Genomic DNA, 23,049 nt, shown 5'->3' on the forward strand with positions numbered 1-23,049 from the left:
TTGGATTTTGTGAAATAAAATAGGGTTTATATTTAGGGTGGTTTCAAGAATTTTGAAATAGATCTATAAGTAAAATTTTGTGGGTTAATGGTTATAGTTTTTTTCAATATGTGTTGTGAATTTGAGCTCGATCTAATGGTTGAATTGAGGATTATTGAGGTATATGTGAGTCAAGGTCTCAAAAAGTAGAATTTTAGATCCAATGAGGGTATTTAAGATTTCTTGCAATGTACTAGTTGGATTCGAGTGAAATTTATGTGAGAAGATATTAGACTTATTTTTTTATGTGTATAATAATTTTGAGATCAATCGAACAGTGAAAAGGAGAGATATTGGCTCTAGAAGATTGGCATGAAGGTTGAAGAAAGAGGCCAGCCAATACCCGAGCACATTTTTGAGGTTATCATCTATTTGATAATTTCGATCCTTTTAAAACTTTTTTACTTATTTTCAACTTAGTTTTTAAGAAGTATTCAAAATTTGAATAAAGATCAATGGTTCATTCAGTAGTTATTGAGCTTTAAATCTGTTGTAGGAATTACTAGGGTTTGATTTAGGATTTGGTTAGGATTTGGTTTAGGATTTGTTTAGGGTTTGGTTTAGGATTTGGTTGGGATTTGGTTTAGGATTTAGGATTTGATTAGGGTTTGGTGCAGGTTTAAACTTTGATTTAGGATTTAAGATTTGGTTAGGATTTGGTTAGGATTTGGTTTAGGATTTAGGATTTTATTAGGGTTTATTTAGGATTTAAGATTTAATTAGTTTTGGCATAAAGTTTGAATAAAGTCCAATAGGATTTTAATTAGGATTAAATTAAGATTGAATTGAGATGTATTTGAGAGATATTTGTGATCATTCTAATATTTCTTTAAGATTTCTTATTATTTCTTTGAAATTTCTTCAAGGTTTCTTTGAATTTGATTAAAGTTTACTTAGCATTATTATGGTCTAATTAAAGCATTTTTAGTAATATATTAGAATTGATATTTTGTCGTTGTAATTTCCATTCTACCTTCCACAGTCAGGTGCTCGGAGCATTCTCAAGCAAGACTTCATGTATTACGACAACGTATTGCAACTCCACTTAGAAATGAGGCCCTTTGTTGTTTGCCTTGAATACAACCTTCACAAGCAAGTATCATAGCATTGTGGCTTATATGACCAAGATTTAAGCCACACACCATGGATTGAAGCTCCTTCATGTTCTTGGCATTCAAATGATGAAGGCATCAATGCCAAATACCACACTTGTCTTGATCTTGAGGAAATTCAGCAAATGCCGCCACTTCAACTCTATTCACCTTCTTACACTTGATGAAGTAGAGGTTGCCATCTCTAAAGCCTTTTGTAATATGATCTCTCTCCAATGTCTTCACAAAACACCCATTCTTATCAAATTGTACTTTATAACCATATGAAACAAGTTTACTCACCAAGAGGAGGTTTTTCTTCATCTTTAGTACATATAAGACGTCCTTCAATCTGATCCTCTTGATTTGGCCTTTCACAATAATCTCTATAACAATGGAGCCCATTCCAATAGCTTGTACTATACTATTGTCTCCCATGAAGATATTTGCTATTGAAATCTCTTCATAAGTGTCAAATGAATACTTATATGGAGTTATGTGCTTGGTGGCACCAGAATCAATGATCCAATTAGACATGGCAGCCATGGAAGTGCCTTCACTTGCCATGAATGCATAATCATCACCTCCATATTCATCACAAGCACTATTTGTACTTTCTTTATCTTCTTTCTTAGCCTTGTAGCAATTTCGAGCAAAGTGACCTAGTTTTTCACAAATGAAGCAAGTTCTCACATTGCCACGTTGGTTAGAATGACTTTCCTTGCCTTTTCTTGAAAAGAAAGCCGAATCCTTACTTCGGGGCTCTTTTTCTTTCCTCTTAGTCACTTCATGGGCAAATCTTGTCGTCACGTAATCCATTGTGAGTTCTTTTATCTTGATGGACTCCAATGCCACAATGAAGTAGTTGTAGGACTCGAGAAGGCTCATAAGTAAGGTCATGACAATATTACTCTCTTCTAAAGGCTTATCGACAATTACAAGTTGATTAGCAATCGCCTTTACCTTATTGACATGAGCCATGAGGTCTTCACCTTCTTCCATCTTGCAAATGAAGAATTTCCTCCTTGTGAAGATGATATTGAACAAGTTCTTGCTCTCATATATGTTGCAAAGAGTCTTCCATGCTTCTGCTCGTTTTTTGCAAGAGATGATGTGAAAAAAGTTGGCTTCATCCAAATTCATGGCAATCATGTCAAAAGCCTTCTTTTCACATCTTATAAAGTCCTTCCTCTCTTTAGCATCAGCATGCATGCTTGGAGGCTCTTCACTTTCATCTACAATATCCCAAAGGTCCAAAGATGCCAACAAAAGCTCCATTTTGACCTTCCAATGGTAGAAATTGTCACCTCTAAACTTCTCAATCACTCTCAAACTTTCATCCTCACTTGAAGCCATGTCTTAGAAGAGGTCTATCAAAAAATATCAAAAAAAGGAGTCTCTATGTGTTTAAAATCACCAAAATAATTTTACACTAGCAAAATCTCAAAATGCCTTCTTGTGAACAAATGAATGTTTCTTCACTCCAAACACTCCCAAATCAACTTTTGAAACTTCTAACAAGTATGTGAACTCCAATCAATCTCACCATTAAGTTCTTCTACTCATAAAACTCACTTTCTCACCACAAATTTAAAAGACACTATCAAGGTCTTTATATAAGCTCTTAATCACTCAATCCTAGGAGTTAAGAACCTTCAAACTGATGTTAGAGATCTATAAGGCCCAAATTAGAACCTCCACAAGTCAAAACACAAGATTATACCATACAATCTCTAACATCAACAAACACCATAAGATCTATTCCACACAAGAAGAATAACCAATAAATGACTTCAACTTACTTGAATAGCACAACAAAGTATGTGTGGGACCATAACCTATTGAAGAAACACAATAAGCAAGACACAAGTAAATAGAAGACATTAAGGTTAGAGACAAGAGAAGTGTAGAATGAGATGCCTCTCACTTCCAACACCCTTTATTTATAGGTAGAGGTTACATCTATTTTGGCTAGCATTCATCTTACTTTCATCCAACTAAACCTTAGATTCATCTTAACTTAGCCGCCACCTATAACCCTAGCCGCCACCTTGATAACTTTCTTTCATCCTTTTGCTGCCCTTTGACCATTAGAAACTTATCTAAGATAATATCTTTTATCTTTTAACTTATCCGCCATTTACTTTAACATTGCAAAGCAAAAAGCATTAATTGTGGGCAAGAGCACTTAGAATAGAAGAATGGATTGCCAAGAAGAAATAAATTCAAAAAGAAAGATTAATATACAAAAAGAGTTCCGGAAAAAGAAGTTAGTCAATGTCGTGTTGTAACACGACTATATGGTAAAAGATGATAATATGGATCTTATTATAGAAGAGCCAAGTTAAAAGAAAAAATAGAAAAATATGGATAAAAGATAGGAAGATAATAAAACTTTTAGTAGTAATGCTGCTTTTTTTAAAAAAATAGCTTCTACTTATTTTGTAGGGCCAAAAATAAGGCAAAATAAAGTAGATTGAAAAAATAAATGATATAGACATCTTTAAGAGGAAGTTAAGAGTAAATTCTAGTAAAAAATACTTAGAAAAACTAGATGTTGATACCGAGAGAGGGCCGGTTATGAACCAGGATCGAAATCAGACCTTGAGGCACAAAACTAAGTCTCGACGACGACTATGAGACTCTTTGGCAAATCGGAGAGTGGGATTCGATAGAAGATTAGGTAGGGTTTCTATGAGCATTAATTTTGGGTGATTTGGATCTATATTGACTTTGTAAGAGCTTTGCAAAGTCAAGGTTTTGTTTTGGATGACTTGGATTTTGTGAAATAAAATAGGGTTTATATTTAGGGTGGTTTCAAGAGTTTTGAAATAGATCTACAAGTGAAATTTTTTGGATCAATGGTTATAGTTGTTTTCAATATGTATTGTGAATTTGAGCTCGATGTAACAATTGAATTGAGGATTATTGAGGTTTAAGTGAGTCAATATCTCAGAAAGTTGAATTTAAGATCTAGTGAGGATTTTTAAGATTTCTTGCAATGTACTAGTTGGATTGGAGTGAAATTTGTGTGAGAGGATATTAGACTTATTTTTCTATATATATGACAATTTTGAGATCAATCAAATGGTGAAAAGGAGAGATATTGGCTTAGGGAGATTGGCATCAAGGTTGGAGGAGGAGGCCAGCCAATACCCGAGTACGTTTTTGAAGTTATCATCTATTCGGTAATTTCGATCCCTTTCAAAAATTGTGTGCTTGTTTTCAACTTAGTTTTTAAGAAGTGTGCAGAATTTGAATTAAGATCAACGGTTCATTCATTAGTTATTGAGGTTTAATTTTGTTATAGAAATTACTAGGGTTTTTTTAGGGTTTGGTTTAGGGCTTAGGATTTGTTTTAGGATTTAGGATTTGATTTAGGATTTAGGGTTTGTTTAGGGTTTGGTTAGGATTTGGTTAGAGTTTGGTTAGGATTTGGTTTAGGATTTAAGATTTGATTTAGGATATAGGGTTTGATTTAGGAATTAAGATTTTATTAGGGTTTGTTTAAGATTTAAGATTTAATTAGTTTTGGCCTAAAGTTTGAATGAAGTCCAATAGGATTTTAACTAAGATTAAATTAAGATTGAATTGAGATGTATTTGAGAGATATTTGTGATCATTCTAATATTTTTTTTAAGATTTCTTATTGTTTCTTTGAAATTTCTTTAAGGTTTCTTTGAATTTGATTAAAGCTTGCTTAGCATTTTTAAGGTCTAATTAAAGCATTTTTAGTATTCTATTAGAATTAGGATTTTGTTGTTGCAATTTCCATTCTACCTTCCACAATCAGGTGCCCGGAGCATTCTCAAGCAAGACTTCACGTATTATGATACGACACCAAAAGTTAAATGCAATGAAAGAAGAGAGGTGTTGTAATACACACCTAATGTGTAATTGATCCCTGCATGTGTGCAAGCAATACCAATATATTCATGTTCTCTAGAGGCCAAGTTTTCGAAACAAAAGGGAGCACTTCTTTGGGAGTCTCAAAAGATATTCCTACAATTATTGCACAACTAGGCATCCAACTTGCAACTTGCACTCTTAACCATAGGGAGCACTTCCTTGGAAGCCTCAAAAGATATTCCTACAATTATTGCACAGCGAGGCATCCAACTTGCACTCTTAACCTTATAACTGCAAAGAATGAAGTTATGTTGCTCGATTTTCTAGTCCCATCTATTGTCGGCTATGAGAAGGTGGAACACTCTTTTGCGATCGAAGAGAACTTCAGGTCAGGGCTGTTATTCAAGATTAAAGCCTCTCTGTCTCATGTTGAAAAAACAAATAAATGCTAGTGGGTGCAGTGTGGCAGAGGGATGAGTGTTGAGGTATGAGACCAGCCAAGTCACAAGGAGCTATTGTGTTCACGTTTGGAGCGCTGTACCAGGAAGATTGGATGTGTTCGCATCCTCTGCAAGTCATTCTCTACGTAGGATTATTTGGGTGCTCTCAGGATCAGAATATGATTTGCTGGCTAGCCAAGAGCTCTTCAGACAGTTTTCAGTACTGACAGAAGATTAGATATATTCACCAATAGCAGGTAGTTGCCATCTTCTAGTGATCATTCCCATTCCATTCTTCTCCAATTTCAGATCACTTTGACTTGTTAACTAGGTGACTGGAATCTCCCATTGATCTGGACCACAACAGGATTTGAGATACTATTTCAGCGTTTTCATTACCATCCAACAATTCCATGAAGAAATTTGAATTCTTTTTTTTATTGCCACATTGTTTTGCACAATCACCACAATGCCTGACAACAGCAGCAATCTGACTCACAACATTCCTCAATCTGAACCCTTCCATTGTTGCTCGCAAACGAAGGTAGTCTTATTCTGACTATGGGGTACCCAAAACGGCAGATCTATCAACGACAAGCCGTGGCACCGAACTCCTCACTCAACACATATCCGTCTTTCTTACTTATTGAAAGCTTTGGAATAGCATCACTATTCGCTCATGTCGCTCACATTTCAAAAACCTCGCAGCACTGTGGGCGGTGCTGAGTTTGCAGCCTGTGATTTTGGGCAAAAATGGTGTTTGACTGAAACCCACCATTTTTGCCCACAACATTTTGCATCCTGCCATTCAGTTATCAGCACCGTAGGTCGGTGCCAGGGTCGACGCCCAATGAATTGCAGAAGTTGGTGTAGTACGTAACTCGATTCGTTACTCTCTCGTCGTTTACAAGGCCGCACTCTTTCGCTCCATTGATTATCCGAATGGTTTTTCCGAAACTGGGAGGAGGACCGATGATTGCTTGGTGGCACTGATTGGCCATCCAAAACCAGAGGGCCGTCTTGAACGCCACATCGGCATCAGTCTCTACCAACTCTGGAGTGGCGAGGAGTGGCAAGTTCAGAGCAGCTCCACATGCACCGTAGTTGTAGTTCCATGACAGCTGAATGGGACCACGCCCATAATAGGACTTACCAGCGGCGCAAGGGTATTGGGTGTTGGTCGTGTCGCAGTATATTTCAGTAGGGTTAGTCTCTCTGACGAATTTCAAGCCTGCACCCAAGTATACTATGATTTAGATGCTAAGTTACGAAGAAAAAAAAAGAGGTGCCCGAAAACCCTGCTGTAGCAAGCGACCACAAAATGTAAGCATTCTCTATATATTCGGTCATTTCTCGAGCTACGTGAGAAAACTACTGTGCTGAGAAAACACCAATAGCCAACAGGATATATCACCTCCAGATTCTTGGTTGACGTTTCCGAAAAAGGCAGCGATCTCTCGCTTCTGGTCATCCACAGATCCTTCGTTACCGAACGTCGGGTAAGCGGACGCTGCAGCCTTGAAACGCTCAAAGGTGTAAAAATCAGCATTGCGGGAAGGGAACCACCCGTCGAAAACTTCTTCGGTGAAGAAGCTCGACCAACCTGAACCTGAGGTTGGAGGTTCAGGCGCAGGAGGTGTACCACCAGCGTTGCAGGGACCATTCTTGCAACCTTCACCACAATAGGCGTCGCCAGTTCCACAATAATTATACTGGCTACAGCACATGGTATTGTCGGGACAGGCTGTGGATTCCGAACACTCCCCTTGAGACGCAACAAATCGGACCAATGCTACCAGAGCTACAACCACAAACGCGGCAACATGGTGCTGGTGCCCCACACTAGTCCCTGTAGTTCTTCCCATTGTTGCAAAAATACCACGCGCTGGAGCTGGAGAGTGTGAACAAGAGTGTTGAAGAGTTATGATTATATAGCGAAAGCCGCCGCGATTTGTGTGCGATAAAGCCTACCCCATGGAATTGGTAAGTTTGAATTTGCAGTTGCTGATGTATGCTGAGGGTTGTCCGTAATGGATGACGTATGGACTGAAAAGTCCGCGCACGTTCTTACAAGTGAATCAGGGACATGTTCCATGTTCCATGGGCGACTGGTTACACCCAGAGAATATCTTGCAGGACAAAAACGGTGATGGCAATTCCAGATGACGAGTCAAATTGCCCAATCGGTTTCATCCGCACCGATTCAGTGTTAACGAAGTGAGGACAGTGGAGCCAGGATCCTTCTGCTTGCATTTTTCTCGAAGTACATTCTCCAGGTGGACTCAGTCGAGATCAGGCTTTCGGTAACGTGAATGAACATCTGCTGAGGTTCAAAAGTTTGAAGTGGAACTGCAACCCTGTATTTTTCGGGTGGTACAGAATGGAATTTGAAGAGCATTCAATTAGATCGATGGAAAGCAGTCCAGCTAGTTGTCCAGATAATTGCATATTGCTTAAATTTCTAAACTGTCATCTTAAACCCTCAACGCCTAAACCTCAAATTCTAACCCTTAAAAATTCAACTCCTTCATCTAAACTCCTGCCCTTAAACCTTAATCACAAATACAATATGTAAAATAAAAATAAAATAAAAAATGTGTATTTATTTTTTCCTGGACAGTAGACAGTAATTAATAGTCTGTCGAAAACAGATGAAAGTCCAGGAGACGTCAATCCCTTGGTATGTCCAACTGGTACTTTTTCAGGAAGAGTGGCATGTGATCTTTTCAGGAATACTACGCTCCTCCCTAAGTGCAGCCTGTTTCAATCCAGTTGCCTCGTCATCAGAGTGTGCAATTAACTTTCTTTTATGTATGTAGCAGGTGGAGCCTATGATCACAACAACAAGTAGTTCTTGGTGTTGAGATCATTAAATGTAGCTGGCGCTCTCCATAAATTTACTGTAGCTACAGTATTTAGAGTCTAGTGGAGTACTGTTTATCCTCTCCCCTTTTCTCTTCTTGTATAAGAGACACAACCAGATCAATAGATTTTTATGTGTGAATCCTCTCTCTCCTTAGAAACCCTTCCGCTTTTCTCTTCTTGTATACCAGACACAATCAGATCAATAGATTTTTATGTGTGATTCTCTCTCCTTAGAAACCCTTTTGTGTGTATGACTTACTACTACTCTTGTGTGTGTGTATTACTTACTATTACTCTTACTCTTGTGTCTTTCTAAACATTCTCAACACTTGGGAAGGCAATCTGATGTATCCAGTTATGGACAAGAAAAAATCTCGACAGCCTCATCTATTTTCTGCTTTTTCCCTCTATCATTTAATTTTTTCAAAAATAACAGATGAAGACTTGTGTCGAATTCGTTCCTTGATGTGTGGGTCAGAGCTGACCTATTGACCGCCACAAAATTGACTACATACACAGTGTTTATCTATATATATATGTCCTCATAAATACTACGACATGGGCAGCCAGTACGCTTACGAATTGATGGTTTAGAGGAGGCCTTCTCTCATTAAACCATCGCAGCTCTTCGTTAAATATCACGACACAGTCAGCTGAACATTCCGATGCAGTTCGTGAGGTGAAAGAAACATCTGCACCCATAGAAGTCTTTTATCGACAGACCCACGTTTACCGACTAAGGAGTCTAGGCGCCAATCGTCCTCCCTATTATTGAACCTTACGTAAAGCTGTCCAAGATATCCAACAAACACTCATTACTTTGGGGTTGCGCGTGTGTCTAGACAGAGACCACCACACACGAGACAACAATCTTACCATATTACCCAGTTGTGGATTTGGCGAAATAAATCTGGTACTGATTTGCAGACTCTCTGGTAGCCTGAGGACCCATCTTCGAATAGCATATTCCAGGCATAAACTGAGCTTACTGGCATGTATATAAAGAATGAAGCATGCAATTTTAAATTTAAAAAACAAAACAATAAGAAATAATTAATTAACACATACGAAGTAAACTCATTGTATTGATAAGGGGAACGAGAAGCAACCGTCATAAAAACAGTACCCAACTTACTGGGCAAGCATAAGATGCAGAAATTTGAAGGATATTAGTACAAGTTATCCATCTTGACAAGTTGCCTTTGGCACATAGTCAACACTATTTTGCATAACATCATAGTTTTATCTTTTATTTTTATTTTTATTCTTTTTTTATTTAGAATGTTGTTAGTTATTTACAATTTATTATATTAATTAAAAAATCTTGGTTTCTAGTCAAGTTTTTTTATTTCTTTTTTCTTTTTTCTTTTCTTTTCTTCACATAATGTTCTTATATTAAATTAATTATTTTCAAAAGAATCTTTATGATTTTTTTATCAAAACATATTTAAGCTTTAAAGTTCTTAGTATCCTATTCAATTTTTATGTTTTATAAACATTTATCTCTAAATAATGTCCATGTAACTTTAAGTTGTTTAAACCTTGATGGAAGGTTTATTGGAAAAACAATTTGTTTCTAGAGTAATATATCATATGATCTCATACTTTTTGGATTAAAAAAAAATATTGCATATAAGTAAGGTTGCTTAGTATTATAAATTTTTAACTCAGAAATACTTCCAAAACTAATTTAAGATGGAATTTTTTATATTTTGTATAATAAAGTTAGAACCAATTTAATAAACTTCTATCAATTGTAGATTTTTATGCATTTATTTTTATACTCTTATGCCAAATGAGCCACATCAATATGTCTTTTTTTTTGTGCCTTGAACTTAAACCATATATCTTTCTAAGCAAATTTAAAGTCTTGATTTAAAATCTCATTCTATTTCAAGATAGATAGATTCTATACAATTTTTGATGATTTTAAGAGATTTTTACAAAAAGAATTCTATAAGTTATTATTTTGTTATTAAAATTTATTCATTCAAAGTTAGAATATTCTTTCAAAGTAAAAAATTAGTCCTAGTTGAGATTTCCTTTATTTTGATTTTTTAATGATTATTTTTTGCTAATTACTATTTAAAATTAAGTATCTATCTAAAAAATATTTATTTTATTTTTAACCAATTCTTATAATCTAGCATATTAAATAGACCAATCTAATTTTTTTATAAGGAGATGAAATTTCTTAATATAAAACAGTTATCTAATTGGTCAAATAAAAAAGATAAGTAGTTTTAGAACCTCATGTAATTAGAAAGTATGAAAACTATTTCACCATTTATCTATCTTATTTAAGTTCTTTAATTTAAAAAACCATTTCTGTTATAGTAACAAAGCCTAGGTCACGTTATAACTCTTTCTATGTCTATAATTTCTACATCTTTATTTTTTTTCTTTGTAATTAATTTTTTAAGCCATCTTGGTTTATAGTAAATTATATAAATCTTTGTATTAGAAATTGAAAATTTAGGACTTAATTTTTATAATAATTTTTTTGATATTAATTAAATAGCAATTTAAAAATACAATGTAATAATAATATTTGTATAAATTTTTTTCTTCCTTGCAACATCCAGATTTATACAAAATTTGTATACATATATATATATATATATATATGAAATAAAAGGTATTTATTATTTATTTTTAATAAAATTTTAAATAAAATATTATTTGATAGACCATTATATCTATAGCTGTTTTTCTAATGTAGCCTATATTTTATACTTTTTTATAAAAGAGCCAAAAACATAGTCTATATGATTTTTAATTTAATATCTATTTTTTTTAATAATATTATTAATATTAGAAACATATTCTTTTTGTCCTTATATTTTAAGATTTAAAGATAATCTCATCACTTGAAGTAAATATCATATATTATTTGATTTTTTTACAATCTTTTTATTTATAATTCTAAATATTTTCTTTATATATATATAATTTTATTATATTTTAAACATATTCCATATTTTCTCTTTATTTTAGCTAATATGTTGCCAAAAAATAAAGATTTATCCATTGGATACTTTGTCATATTTTAATTGCAACCAAACATCTATCGAAATTTATCTTAAAAATATACTATATTAATGTATAGTATGCTCTACTTGTAATAGCTATTATAAGTCAATATATGGTATGACGAATCTTAACCTACTTTTCAATAACATTGTTCTCCATTGAAGATTAAGTGAAAAAGTAATCACAACTACTCAAAAAGATATATTATGATCTCAGAAAAGAACTCAAAGTATGATAACAAACAAACAATCGATAAAACATCGAGTCTATACACACACCACGTAACTATGTTCCACCGAACAATACTACTACATAAAAACGTATTTTCACTACTCAAAACACACAACTTCACAAATAGGAATACTACACACGCTTGTCTTCGCCAAGAGAGATATTGATTCAACAAAAACGAAGATCATCATACCATACCCTAAGATTTTTAAAAAACAAAAAAATCATCGACTTTCGTCCGAGATATTTTTTTCGCAAAAAGAGAAGGAAGACCGCGTCGAAAAAAAGCGACGATGGGGGCTTCGGAGCCCCAGACGAGGCGCAGTCGACGCCCACAACACGGAAGAGCAATGGCCACTCAAATGGTGATGCTCGACGATTTGTGGATAAAGCCTCCGTCACCGCCATCGCCACACCGGGGGGGGGGGGGGGGACGATTGCCCCAGGACGTCGACGACCCCCCCTTCCTGCCTTCCTGGGTTCACCTCCACTGCATTCGTTGCCGCTTCTGCATTTGCTCCCAATTCCAGCGGCGATTCTCTCAAGGTTCGAGAACGATCGCTGTGTTTATGCTTTGTGTTTGGATTCACGGATTTGTGTGTGAATTGTGTGAGAATTGAGGTTGCTCTGATTGTTCAGGGTGAGTACATTGTTGGATTTTGTTCCAAAGCTGGGTTTTCAGCTTGTGGTGGGTTGTGGTTTGAAGGCAGTGAGCAGGTTTGCGATAGAGGCGCAGGGTTCTTAGGGGGGATTCGGGGGAGAAATGTATCTCACTGTGGGCCCGAGGTTTAAGCCAGGATGTAGCTGCACGGGTTTATCACCCCAGGGGAGGTCCTCGCCCTTGTTGGTGCGCAATTCTACCATTTCGGAAGAAGGGGTGGGCGAGCCTAGCGGTGCGGGGAACGAGCAGCTGCAGACAGCGCGGTTGATTCCCAAGGTGAAGCCGAGGGAGAAGTGGATGAGAGGTGATGGACCAGGGGAGTACGGCGGCCCGCCCATCAACTGGAGAATGCCACCAGCTGGGGGCGTGAAACCCAAAAAAGATCCCTTGACGTCCACAGACGACTACATATGGAAGCAGGCTTGGCAGCCCTATGTAGAGGCTGCTCCAGGGGATATCAAGCCCCCTTCACCTCCGGTGAGCACTTCTCACCTCTTTCGTTTCTCATTACATTTTGCAAATACGAAGGCAGATTATTGCTCTTAAAAGTTTGAGTCGAGGCAGTCGTGGTTGGTACTACATTATTTGTTGATTTAGATTCTACTTTTCTTGGTTTGTGAAGGTTTCTTGTCGCTTAGTATCATGATTTTTTAGGTTTTTTAATTAATCCATATTCAACTTCAAAATTATGTGTATGGGGGTGCGGAACTGGTGATTAAGTAGAGCCACACCACAATGTGCTTTTGATTTGCAAATTTGGCTTCCGCAGGAAGCTGAGCCAGAATCCGGTTTTCTTAGTCTGAATCGCGCAATCGCCCTGGACAGGTAAATTATCGGCATCGTAGTTTTGGTGAGCGGACATTAAGATCAAAAAGTTCCAAACTATCTTGGAATCGCTACGTGTGTGTGTCTCTTGCATGGAATTATGACGGAAATCATGAGTAATTTTTATTTGCAGCTTGGATGTAGACCTGAGTAAGGAGCTTATGCAACCATCGAAGGCCACACTAGAACGTCAAGTTGCAGCCGCTCGCCGGGCTTCTTTATTGGAATCTGAAGCTAAGGTACCGGATGTTTTGTAGTTTTGAATTTTACGATCGTCTCTTTTTGCTGGAGATACTCTTGATCAGCTTATTTTCGAAGAAAGTTGATGTGAAATTGGTAGCCATGTTTTTTTATAGCTCAGATATTTGCCTGAAGTTTTACATTATGATGGAGTCCTTCAGGACTAATATTACTCCTTGGTTTTAAAATTTGCCATTTACTGAATGTTGCTCAATATTTTTGTAGAGGAAAGAGGAGAGCAAAATTAAGTGGCGGTTTGCCCCAACTAAGCGTGAAGAGGAGCAATGGGCTCGTGCCACTAAGGCCGTGTCTGGTGGCTCGGTAAGTTTGACCGAGAAATTTTCTTCCTAGCTGTTTTCTATTTCAAAACGAAGTAAATGACTGCGGCGTGAGGTGATTTCGTTTGCTGTCTCATGTTACTGTCACATTGTTGGTTTGCAGGAAAAACTGATGAGAGACTCAGAGAAAAAGGTAGTAGACCCTGTTAAATCTGCAGCTATAGCAAGAAAAAAGTATCAAAAGGTGTGTATTCCTCAGTTATCTCTATCACTGAGGCTCGTGCTGTGTGGTTAGCTGGTTATGCAAGTAATAGATTGAATTGAATTACAGGCATGTAGTTATTGTCCATGGTTTCTTCACAGGATTTACAGCAAAGCATCTTGCACGTAAAATCAATTTAAGTTGATCTCCCTGGACCATGTTGTAGAAGTCAATCTCAATGTGATGTTTTTGGAGTGTGTGTGCGTGTTTGTGATAATGTGTTTTGGGTGATTGCAGCTCAAACAAGATCTTCAAATCACTACACTTGCTATTGGAGGTGCCAGTTTAGTGGGGACCTACTTTTCCTATTCTGCAGAAGCTGCTATCAGGTGCACAGCTTATTGACTATTCAAAACGCTGAAATTCTAATCATTAGATAAATGGATCGATTTTACGTCTTCTTGTTCGGTTTCGCTGTCTTGAATGACTGTTCAAATTGTAGCAAGTTTGTTCGTCCCTTCCTGAACTTTTCAAGAAATACTTGGTTTCAGGCTTTTGTCCATGTTGTCTAGCGACATGAGTATATTTCAACTTTCATTTGTACTTCTTTCCAGTAGCTCCTTCGTTCTTAGATGTCAAATGTAGTCAATGACAAACGCTTACGTGAGTTGCTCATTACGAAGGGTGGATTTTGCTGCAGCTATGGAACTGGGCTGGTTGGAGCACTCGTATATATTCGCATGCTTGGAAACAGTGTTGACAGCGTTGGAGCGAGTAACGCTGGAGGAGCTATGAAGTAGGCACATTCTCATCTTTTTAGTATTTAATGAAGTAGCTTACACTTCTAATGTGTTGCGTTGGATCAAATGGTCCACTTTTTTCTTCAGAATACCTTGTATTTTTACAATTATAGCAACAAACGGAATCGTCCTCTAACTTAGAATCGTCCCTGCAGGGGTGCGATGGGACAGCCTCGTACTTTGGTGCCAGTATTATTGGTAATGCTCTTCAACAGATGGAATGCGTAAGTCATCCTCCCTCAGCAAACTCCATAAGCTTGTGTTGATGGTCATTCTGTAGACACATCATTCCTTGGATTTCACACAGCTTGAGGTTGTGGAAGTGCAGATTGGTAGTCCCCAAGTTTGATGTGATTCCATTGGAGCTTATTCCAATGCTGGTGGGCTTCTTTACGTATAAAGCAGCCACATTTGTCGAAACGTTTAAGGAAATTCTTCCAAAATCTGAAGAAGACGACAGTGACATTTGAGACCGTTTTGGACCCATACATCACTTCTTCTCTCTGCATATACATTGTGAGGGTAAACTCAACGCGTCTTTGTCACCACTTTACAATTCGTTCTGTTGTGTGCTTTCATGTCATGGTCCAGTGGTTGCTGAGTCATCTTTTCGTCTCCTATTTGGTTATTGAAGGACATGAGGTTCGGCATATACAAAAGTTTTTAACTTGTGTTCCTCATTTGAATGCACAGATTTGCCACGTCTCATTCTCCACACTGAGTGTAATACATAATATGATAAGGTTCTGGATCTCCAAATCCAGAAGAAAACGTATGTACATTTGTTTTTCTGTAGCATGCAACAAGGGCAGAAGCCATGATTCTTAGAGTTGCATTTGGTCTAGATTAGGGGTGATGAAACTTTACAAGGTTCAATACAGTATATACCCAGTTAAGTGTATTGCTCTGAAAGCGTTTGTCTACGTCAGATGTATTCTTGGTGTTCCTTTGATGACATCCTCCTTGTCCTGTATTTTACAGTGATAGGTAAAGAATGGATAACCCATCTTGACACTGACGAAGTGATATATGAGCACCACATTCACCTATTCCTGTGTGAAAGTGGTGATTGGCGCGATTTTGCCACACGTCTTCGAAATTCAGTTCTGTGGGATTTCCTATGAATAAACTGATCTTCGTAACTGTGGTCTGATTGATAAGGCGTCTGTCGACCAAGCACATGAGGTATCCCTGCAAGAGTAAGAATGTTTTTGGCTTCACCGGTTTGTGAGCTTACCATAGCACCTTAACAACTAAGACCGTACTCACGATACAAAAAAAGCTCCCAGAAATTCTACTTCAAAAATCTCAACTTTTGTGCTATCATTGCCACGAACATTGTAAGTCAGAAGCACCGCTTTCGTCACAGTCCGTAATAGACTTGCAAACAATCTCATCACAGTCTCGTGATCAACACCACCAACACCAACGAAAATCACATATCTATATTCCTCTGCTGTCCTTGAAAGACGAATGAAAATCCGTTATGTCCAGGTGGGGGTTACTTCTTTAAAAAAAAATGTAATAGAAACGAAATAACCACCTGAGGTCCTGCAATCATACTATGTGCGACCTTTTCATGCAGGGGAAAATTTCATGAAACAGGGAAGAGGAGCCCAATGACAGCTTCTTCCATCTTCATTAGATGAAATCTAGAAGGCATTTCTTCTCTCAAGAGTACATCCATTTTCAATGTAATGTGTGTGGGGGATTCTTTTTTCCAAGAAAACCTTAAGCTTTTTGTCAGCAAATTTATTAATTCCAATTTTTTTTTAAGTACCAATGATTGTGTATTGTTGTTGTGAGTGGACAATAAGTGCATAATGTGCATCATGAAGTCAATCAAAAAATTGTGCAATCATAAATTTGTACAAAAATTTGTACTCAAGTGACTTTGATGTTACATGTACTGGTGTATTTATCATTATTGCCGTTATTTAATGTAACGATTTTACATAAGATGATGAAGTAATTGTGCAAATTTTTCGGTTTTAAATATAAATAAAATTACATGCTGGTGTCCGATGATAAGCGTATCAAAAAAACATACGTGTATATGTTAATATTTGAATTGTATAATAAACCTCTATCCTCTACAAAGAATAAAATCATTAAAAAAGAATATAAACAAGTGAGCTTGTAAGCTGATTACATTGTTTTTGGAGTTGAATGCCTTTGGTAAGATAAAACAGTTAATCCGATGACAGAAGAGTAAATTAAAAACGAAAAATTAACCAATTTCAAATGTAGTGTTGGTGGGAATCATCAAGTAATATTTCTCAATCAATGTGTAATACACCACTAAACCTCAAATTGTACTCCAAAAATAGATAGCTCTTCTACAACATCGCAAATAAGTAAAGAGAATCTAGAGTTTTAGACAAATCCACCACGAATCTTACTGCTCGATGAAGTGTCTTGAATATTTGTCTTTCAGTGAGTCACATCGTCTATTCACGAAAGACTTTTAATATCATATAGAAGATATGTCATTGACTACTTGATCCTTCCACATGCAAAACTTTCAAAGCAACAAGGACGTTGACGACCAACAAAAATTCAAGCTCTGGTTTTTAATGCATCCTTTCGGCACATACTTTTGCGATGGTAGTAAAAGCTGGATACAAATTCACTTACATTAAAAAAAACATAATGAAGTTGATCGAGTTAATCCATACAAATTTCCCGATAGAAGTCTTCACCGAATTGAGAGACTAGAATAGTTTCGTTCAATTCCCTTTCACATCACACCCTGCACGTCATCATTGTGAAGAAACTGATTCCACAGAATACTTCTGTAGAAAATTTAGCAGCTAGTTTATGCAAAAGGTTCCATGAGTAGAAGATAGCATGACTGATTTGGTCAATGCGACCATAAAACCGCAGATAGACGACAACTATGGTACAAATAAGAACTATCGCGGCGTTTTCGATCCACGTAATCTTGATGGAGACAACTTTCTTTTTACAAATAGACTATCTGCTCATTGCTCGATTCACTTGACATTTCTGAATATGGCAATTTAAGTTAAGCTCCATCAAAATTGTGCGCGAAAACTAGAACCTAGGTAGCTATTAGAGAATTACAAGATTAGTACGAGATTATACCTTCCTCGCTGCCCGGGTAGCTCAGCAAGCAATCTTCACCTGTATAAGCTATTATCACCCACTTGGCTCCCGATTTCCAGTCCAAATACCTCGTCTGACTAGTGCACAAATTCAACTACAAGATTTCAAAGCATCCAGTATACTATCCCGAATATTGTAGCAGCTGTGATCAGAGATCAAGTTCTTGGAGATGATGATTCTACTAAACCTAGCGGAAGGGTCTGTCCCACAGATAACACGGTACTTGTACTTCGAACCTCTAGGAGCTTCTTGACCAGCAATGAATGGCCTTGCAGGAATTGGAAGTGCAGTCATACGCTCTTCTCTCTTGATTTTTTGTCGTCTGATGTGATAGAGGACGCCTGGAACAAAAAGACGGCGTTTCTCGAGCTCTTGTCGACTAGCTCCTGGCTCATTTGCCACTGCTACAATGGCCTTGGCAGCTATTTCTGGACTGGTGTCTGAATCATACATTTTGACGTTGGGAAGGGAGCTCCCTTCTATCCCTGATAAAGCAAAAATAAATAAATAAATAAATAAATAAATAAAAGTATCAATCTCATTTGTAATTGTTCTACTCTCGAAAGCCATCACCAAAGCAGCAACTTATTGAGAACAAGATGGAGAATTGAATGGCCAGAGAATAGGAACAGATTTCAAAGCTTATGCATTGCAGCTACATTTGCCTTCTCACCAAATATCCACTTCAAAGCATTCAGATGAAAAATTGAGTTGCCTACACGCGTAATGCTAAGTTTTGGTAGTTATCCATATCAATTAGAGCAAAGAGTGTAGTGGGCGTAGATGGCCTTACTCATATTTGAGTTACTACTATCTGAGCTGGAGCAGCCCAGTGAAGGAAGTCCATGTTCCACATATGCCTCGTGGAGTTTTTGATACACGGAGACACCTATTTCGTTTGTGGATTTTATGATGTTACCGACATGGATCCGCTCCATTGTACCCGCCACAAACTTTAATTTCTCTCCCTTCACGCTTTCCGAGCTGAATTGGATGCCATAAACAGACTATCAAACTTCTAAGTACGGGCTAAACTTACGCATAACTGAAAAAACTGGAAGCCAGGTCTGGTCAAAGGGCTAAACCCTCACTCATCTAAAATATGCACAACAATTTCCAATCCCAAGAGCCAGAATTTGAGCGTCAAAAACACAAATCGCATGTCAATTTATCGGGATGCAAAACCTATTTTAAGGCACAATTCAATAAAAAAAGACTTGAGGAAAAGCTTACAAGGATGTGTCTTGAATCTCTTCACGCAAAACTTCGATGGCTGCTGGATTGACTCGTGGCACCACATCATCCTGTGGAATGGCGATTCTTAATCAGAAAATTTAAACCCAATGGTCAGAAAACCCCACAAGTTTCTGCAAAAGGTCCTTCTGCTGCTTGTCTGCAATCAATGAAATCAGTAACCAACGAGACACCTTTAAACGTGAGTCAAAATCTAAATCTAACTAACAAAAAATTCCAGTCGTTTCAGTAATGCAAAAGTATGGATACAGATACTGTCGCAAAACAGAACCGGTCCAAAAACGAAGGCATGAGTGTGTTCAATTTTGATGTTTTGAACGCGTACGGATTGTAAGAATACCTGTAGAACAACGTTGCGTATGAAAGTTTCCCTTTCAGCTAATGTTCGGTCCACGCAGGGAGCACACCCGTAACCCCAACATTTAATGTTGTGTCTAAAGATTCCAAGTGATGTTGGGATAAACCAGGACCACGAGGTTGAATAAATCATCATCGTCAAAAGAGCGGCAACACCACCTCCTAGAGAATGCCCTGTTAGGACTAGTTTGTAACCCTGTTGAAGCACCAATGCATAAGCTTCAGAAAATAATCCCGTGATGGGATAAGAACCCTGCAAGGAACAGATTAAGACGCGGTAGCAAAGTTGGTAATACACGGAGGTTCACATCTCCAAGCGTCACATTGATGTAGACGTCCTTATCATTGGGTTCGATCATGCATTGTTGTAATCAAAACCTTCGTAAAACTGAATGGTAAAGAAGTTCCAAAGTCTCATAATATGCACACACCGAATTTTCTGCGAGAAGCCTCTTAAGTACAGGCCCTTCATTTTCCAAAAGCCACTTCGCTGCTCCAAGCATTCCCGAGTGGGCAGTCCTGCAGACAGATAAATTGATCAAAAACCACATCCCTGGAGAAGTTAAATGTAATCACTGTAAAGTACAAGAACGTGAATAGAGAACTCTTTGCCTTCCTCTGAAAACCTGGCTTGTTGAACAAACTCACTCACCCTTTTTGAAAAGGCTCGTTGTGAGGACAAAGATCTGTCAAGATGTCTGTAGTGTTATATGTCCCACGAATACCAATGACTACATATTTTTTAGCATGGTAAACAACAATGAAGTAGGCAGGTTTGTTGACTGCTGACTTTGACAGCCTCACTAAGTCTCGATCACGCAACTGCATCTCGAGGTAAGAGAAAGCAGAGAAAAATTCATTAAATACACGTGATACAACTGGTCTGCATTTTTCCATCAAATGACGTATTTACCTTCCACAAAATCAGCAAGCTGAATACAAACATCTCATCTAAATCTTCTAGTATTAAGTAGATTGACGAGGTACTCAATCGTTGGAATCTATCAGTTGATGTTTCAGTGAAAGCCGTGATGACAGTTACCAAAGTTGATAGATGCATGAGCATACTCAATAGCAATACCGTTTTTAAGAAATGACTATGAAACAGGAAATTAAGTATTACAAAGAACCAAAGATATTTTTTTGCACCTGCATCGAGGTTAAAAAAGTATGTCTATCTTTCTCGTATGCAGCTGTTGACCATCGAAGCCATTCTAGCATCTCCTCCAATTCAGCTCTGCATTTCAGAATCAACTATTTGAAAACTTCATATGTTCAAATTAAAGAAGACGGTGACAATAGTGATTAATTATTAATTTTTTAATGACCGTATGAAATTGATCATTGCATGTTCATGTGTGTACCGGTCCCTGATTTCAACACCCTTGATAGTGTCCACGGCACCCTCCTTAGCATGACGATTGTAGAGCTTGAGAAGGCCTGCTGTTGTATCCGAGACGCTCCATCTTGTTGCCCCTTGGAAGCCCTGGCTTAGATACACCGACAATGCTGCAAAAATCCTTTCAATACTACATTTTCCTGCGTGCTTCCCTCCGCATTCCTGACCTGCATCCTCAGAATCATAACAAAGACCATCAATACTTTTACAGTTCTAAATTACACACAATCGACAGGATCCCCGTGCAACTAATTTGAAATCTTCATGTCCAATGTGACAGCACCAAATTGCCATATCAGCCTATTATAGATTTAAAATATACGGTAAACTAAAATAAAATATCAAGAACAGCTCCAAAAAAGTAATCTTCAATCACTGGGATACAACGAACTATTTACACTTACAAAGGACTTCCTCGGTCAATCCTGATCCCATGTGTGTGAGTCTGCCGTGTCTGCTGTGTACAAGCTCTTCACTTTAACAATTGAGGTTGACAAATATCAATTAAAACACCTGCACAATGCTCACAAGCATTTCTTAAGGATGAGGATTTTAATGTTGAGCTTATCTAATCAATCATCAAACCTTCAGTGTAAGATACAACAAAGTGTTGATCATCGTTCCAGAATTCATCCTAAAAGTTCAATATAAACATGAGGTTCATTGGTGATGATGGAAAAGACCTGTGAGAGAACAAAACTACATTGGTGGTGGATAAGAGTTATCAATCATGAACTTGTGGTCGTCGTAGACAATTCAACACAAAGAAGTGCTGGATTTGTCCGACTCAACCTTTTTGCAAACTGCGATAAAATTTCCCTTCGTCCCTCGCCTTAAACTACTATGATCAACAGAGCTATCTTTTAAAAGGAAACAAAAGAGAACAACTTCTATGAACATGTACCTATCCATGAGTTTCCATGCTGTGGCATTAACATGTAGACCATAATTCATCAAAAGGAATTCCTAGACTATTCATCACTGAGAAATCTTGGTTGAGAAGAAGGAATGTCGTCGCAATAGAGGAGAATTTAAGAACTTTGAAAAAGAGAAAAAAATATATTAAAAGAACCCTTTACGAGGAAAACACGCGCACAATTGTGGGGCAGGTCCAATGCTTGGCAACAGATCTTAGGACAAATGCTTCGACAGAATCAACTCTCCACTCCTATCAGACGCGGAATACATAATATCACCTTCCTAGCATTATCATCTCTGCTCACAAGCCTCCGTCGGATTGCTCAACATCAAGAGCAGAGAAAGGTTGGCTTCCTTGCTTCTGAACTGAAACAGACGCACGAGAAAACGAGACTGGTGGAAGAACAAGCGTTTCAATCACTCGACGAAATCCTACGACACCTTATCAAGAGATGAGAGGGAAATTAGGATCAAACACAGAAGGAAAGACCATTCAAATTTTCTTTCGTTCTTCTCTTCACGCCAAAACACCACTAATTCAAGAAACATCCACCAGCATAGCCCCAGAAGTTGCTCACCGCTTTCTGGATCAAACCTAAACCCCACCTCACCACCCCAATCAAAAAATAAAGCTAAAACCAACAGCCTCAGTTGCTTCTGCCAAAACCGTGTAGTTTTCCTACAAACGCCAAGCCCATCAAAACCACGACACCACAGAATGATGCATCGGCAACTCCACGCAAATTATACTAATCAGCAACATGCCAAAAGTTGACCAGGTTGTGGGATTCACAGCACTCAGCTTAGGTTTCGGTGAAAGGAGGGAGGAAATGGCTGAGAGATGGACAAGTGACACACTTAGGGAAGCGAAGTTTTTCCGCAGTCTGTGCCAAACTTAACACTCGGTTCCTGCGGTGTGGCAGCCACGAAGGATTCTGCATTCCCTCTTTATTTACCAAACAATAGGAATCCCTCGCAACGCGCCGACACTGCCACCGGAAGCATTGTTTTTTTGCTTTATCCGGAACATCCCAAGGCCCTCGAAACTCCATCTCCGAAGAACAATCTCTCCCCAAGTGCCTGCAGAAAGATGTCTCCCCTGAAAAGCTCTACAATTCACATTTAATGAATTTCCCATTCGTGGGTAGAAAAATGGTCCAACATTTCCTGTTGTGACACGGCAGATGGAATGCACTTTGTTTACTTGTCCAAGTTTCAATGAGGGTTAAATTTGAAGGAGATTGCAATCTGGGTGCTGTTAATGTGGCCATGGAGCAGGACTATACAACATTCGGTTTTTTTTTGTCAATAAGCGATTGTGAAGTGGGAGAATAGCTTGGGAAATTATAATAAAAAAATGACAATCAAGATGAAGTCTCCACATGCACATTCATCAAAACACACAACTTGCATGAGAGAGGGAAGAGGGAGTTGCTTT

At 37.8% G+C, this 23,049-nt stretch overlaps 3 protein-coding genes across 13 annotated transcripts; 1 reads left to right on the forward strand and 2 right to left on the reverse strand.

Moving 5' to 3' along the window:
- Window positions 1–5,838: 5,838 nt before the first annotated feature.
- Window positions 5,839–7,309, reverse strand: LOC112285427 (endochitinase 4). The gene is made up of 2 exons (XM_024526249.3): window positions 6,834–7,309; window positions 5,839–6,650 (listed from the first exon to the last, which is right to left on the reverse strand). Exons 1-2 carry the CDS (start codon window positions 7,282–7,284, stop codon window positions 6,235–6,237), a joined length of 867 nt encoding a protein of 288 aa, XP_024382017.1. The 5' UTR covers window positions 7,285–7,309; the 3' UTR covers window positions 5,839–6,234.
- Window positions 7,310–11,978: 4,669 nt separating this feature from the next.
- On the forward strand, window positions 11,979–15,696 carry LOC112285328 (protein CONSERVED ONLY IN THE GREEN LINEAGE 160, chloroplastic). Of its 8 annotated transcripts, none has more exons than XR_002970665.3 (12): window positions 11,979–12,094; window positions 12,255–12,686; window positions 12,979–13,034; window positions 13,168–13,273; window positions 13,500–13,595; window positions 13,716–13,796; window positions 14,052–14,143; window positions 14,455–14,550; window positions 14,710–14,778; window positions 14,883–15,076; window positions 15,248–15,326; window positions 15,536–15,696. XR_002970665.3 is itself a non-coding variant. In XM_024526039.3 (11 exons), exons 2-10 carry the CDS (start codon window positions 12,312–12,314, stop codon window positions 15,022–15,024), a joined length of 1,113 nt encoding a protein of 370 aa, XP_024381807.1. In that variant the 5' UTR covers window positions 11,979–12,094; window positions 12,255–12,311; the 3' UTR covers window positions 15,025–15,070; window positions 15,248–15,696. The 8 variants fall into 8 exon arrangements, 2 of the variants coding, with proteins under 2 accessions (XP_024381807.1, XP_024381808.1); XR_002970664.3 differs by having other exon boundaries at window positions 14,883–15,070; XR_016504468.1 differs by having other exon boundaries at window positions 12,259–12,686.
- Window positions 15,697–17,172: 1,476 nt separating this feature from the next.
- Window positions 17,173–22,696, reverse strand: LOC112285327 (uncharacterized). 4 transcript variants are annotated; one of them, XM_024526037.3, is made up of 10 exons: window positions 22,470–22,696; window positions 21,098–21,206; window positions 20,659–20,860; window positions 20,444–20,531; window positions 19,947–20,116; window positions 19,726–19,813; window positions 19,278–19,490; window positions 18,917–18,987; window positions 18,477–18,667; window positions 17,173–18,168 (listed from the first exon to the last, which is right to left on the reverse strand). In XM_024526037.3, the coding sequence occupies exons 2-10, from the start codon at window positions 21,126–21,128 to the stop codon at window positions 17,774–17,776; spliced, it is 1,449 nt and encodes a 482-aa protein (XP_024381805.1). In that variant the 5' UTR covers window positions 21,129–21,206; window positions 22,470–22,696; the 3' UTR covers window positions 17,173–17,773. The 4 variants fall into 4 exon arrangements, with proteins under 4 accessions (XP_024381805.1, XP_024381802.1, XP_024381804.1 ...); XM_024526034.3 differs by having other exon boundaries at window positions 21,890–22,691; XM_024526036.3 differs by lacking the exon at window positions 22,470–22,696 and adding an exon at window positions 22,190–22,461.
- Between the last annotated feature and the right edge of the window lie 353 nt (window positions 22,697–23,049).

This window comes from Physcomitrium patens, chromosome 8 (assembly GCF_059467195.1).
Source record: "Physcomitrium patens ecotype Gransden chromosome 8, ASM5946719v1, whole genome shotgun sequence".
NCBI lineage: Eukaryota > Viridiplantae > Streptophyta > Bryopsida > Funariales > Funariaceae > Physcomitrium > Physcomitrium patens.

What these genes read in the sequence shown, in the direction of transcription:
- LOC112285427 (XM_024526249.3), bottom strand. Translation starts at nt 7,284, where the DNA reads ATGGGAAGAACTACAGGGACTAGTGTGGGGCACCAGCACCATGTTGCC. An exon ending in CGTCAACCAAGAATCTGGAG is followed by an intron (nt 6,651 to 6,833) that starts GTGATATATCCT and finishes ACTTGGGTGCAG; the next exon opens with GCTTGAAATTCGTCAGAGAG.
- LOC112285328 (XM_024526039.3), top strand. Translation starts at nt 12,312, where the DNA reads ATGTATCTCACTGTGGGCCCGAGGTTTAAGCCAGGATGTAGCTGCACG. An exon ending in TCAAGCCCCCTTCACCTCCG is followed by an intron (nt 12,687 to 12,978) that starts GTGAGCACTTCT and finishes TGGCTTCCGCAG; the next exon opens with GAAGCTGAGCCAGAATCCGG. An exon ending in TATTGGAATCTGAAGCTAAG is followed by an intron (nt 13,274 to 13,499) that starts GTACCGGATGTT and finishes ATATTTTTGTAG; the next exon opens with AGGAAAGAGGAGAGCAAAAT.
- LOC112285327 (XM_024526037.3), bottom strand. Translation starts at nt 21,128, where the DNA reads ATGGGATCAGGATTGACCGAGGAAGTCCTTT. An exon ending in GGTGTTGAAATCAGGGACCG is followed by an intron (nt 20,532 to 20,658) that starts GTACACACATGA and finishes TCTGAAATGCAG; the next exon opens with AGCTGAATTGGAGGAGATGC. An exon ending in TAGTAGTAACTCAAATATGA is followed by an intron (nt 18,169 to 18,476) that starts GTAAGGCCATCT and finishes TTGCTTTATCAG; the next exon opens with GGATAGAAGGGAGCTCCCTT.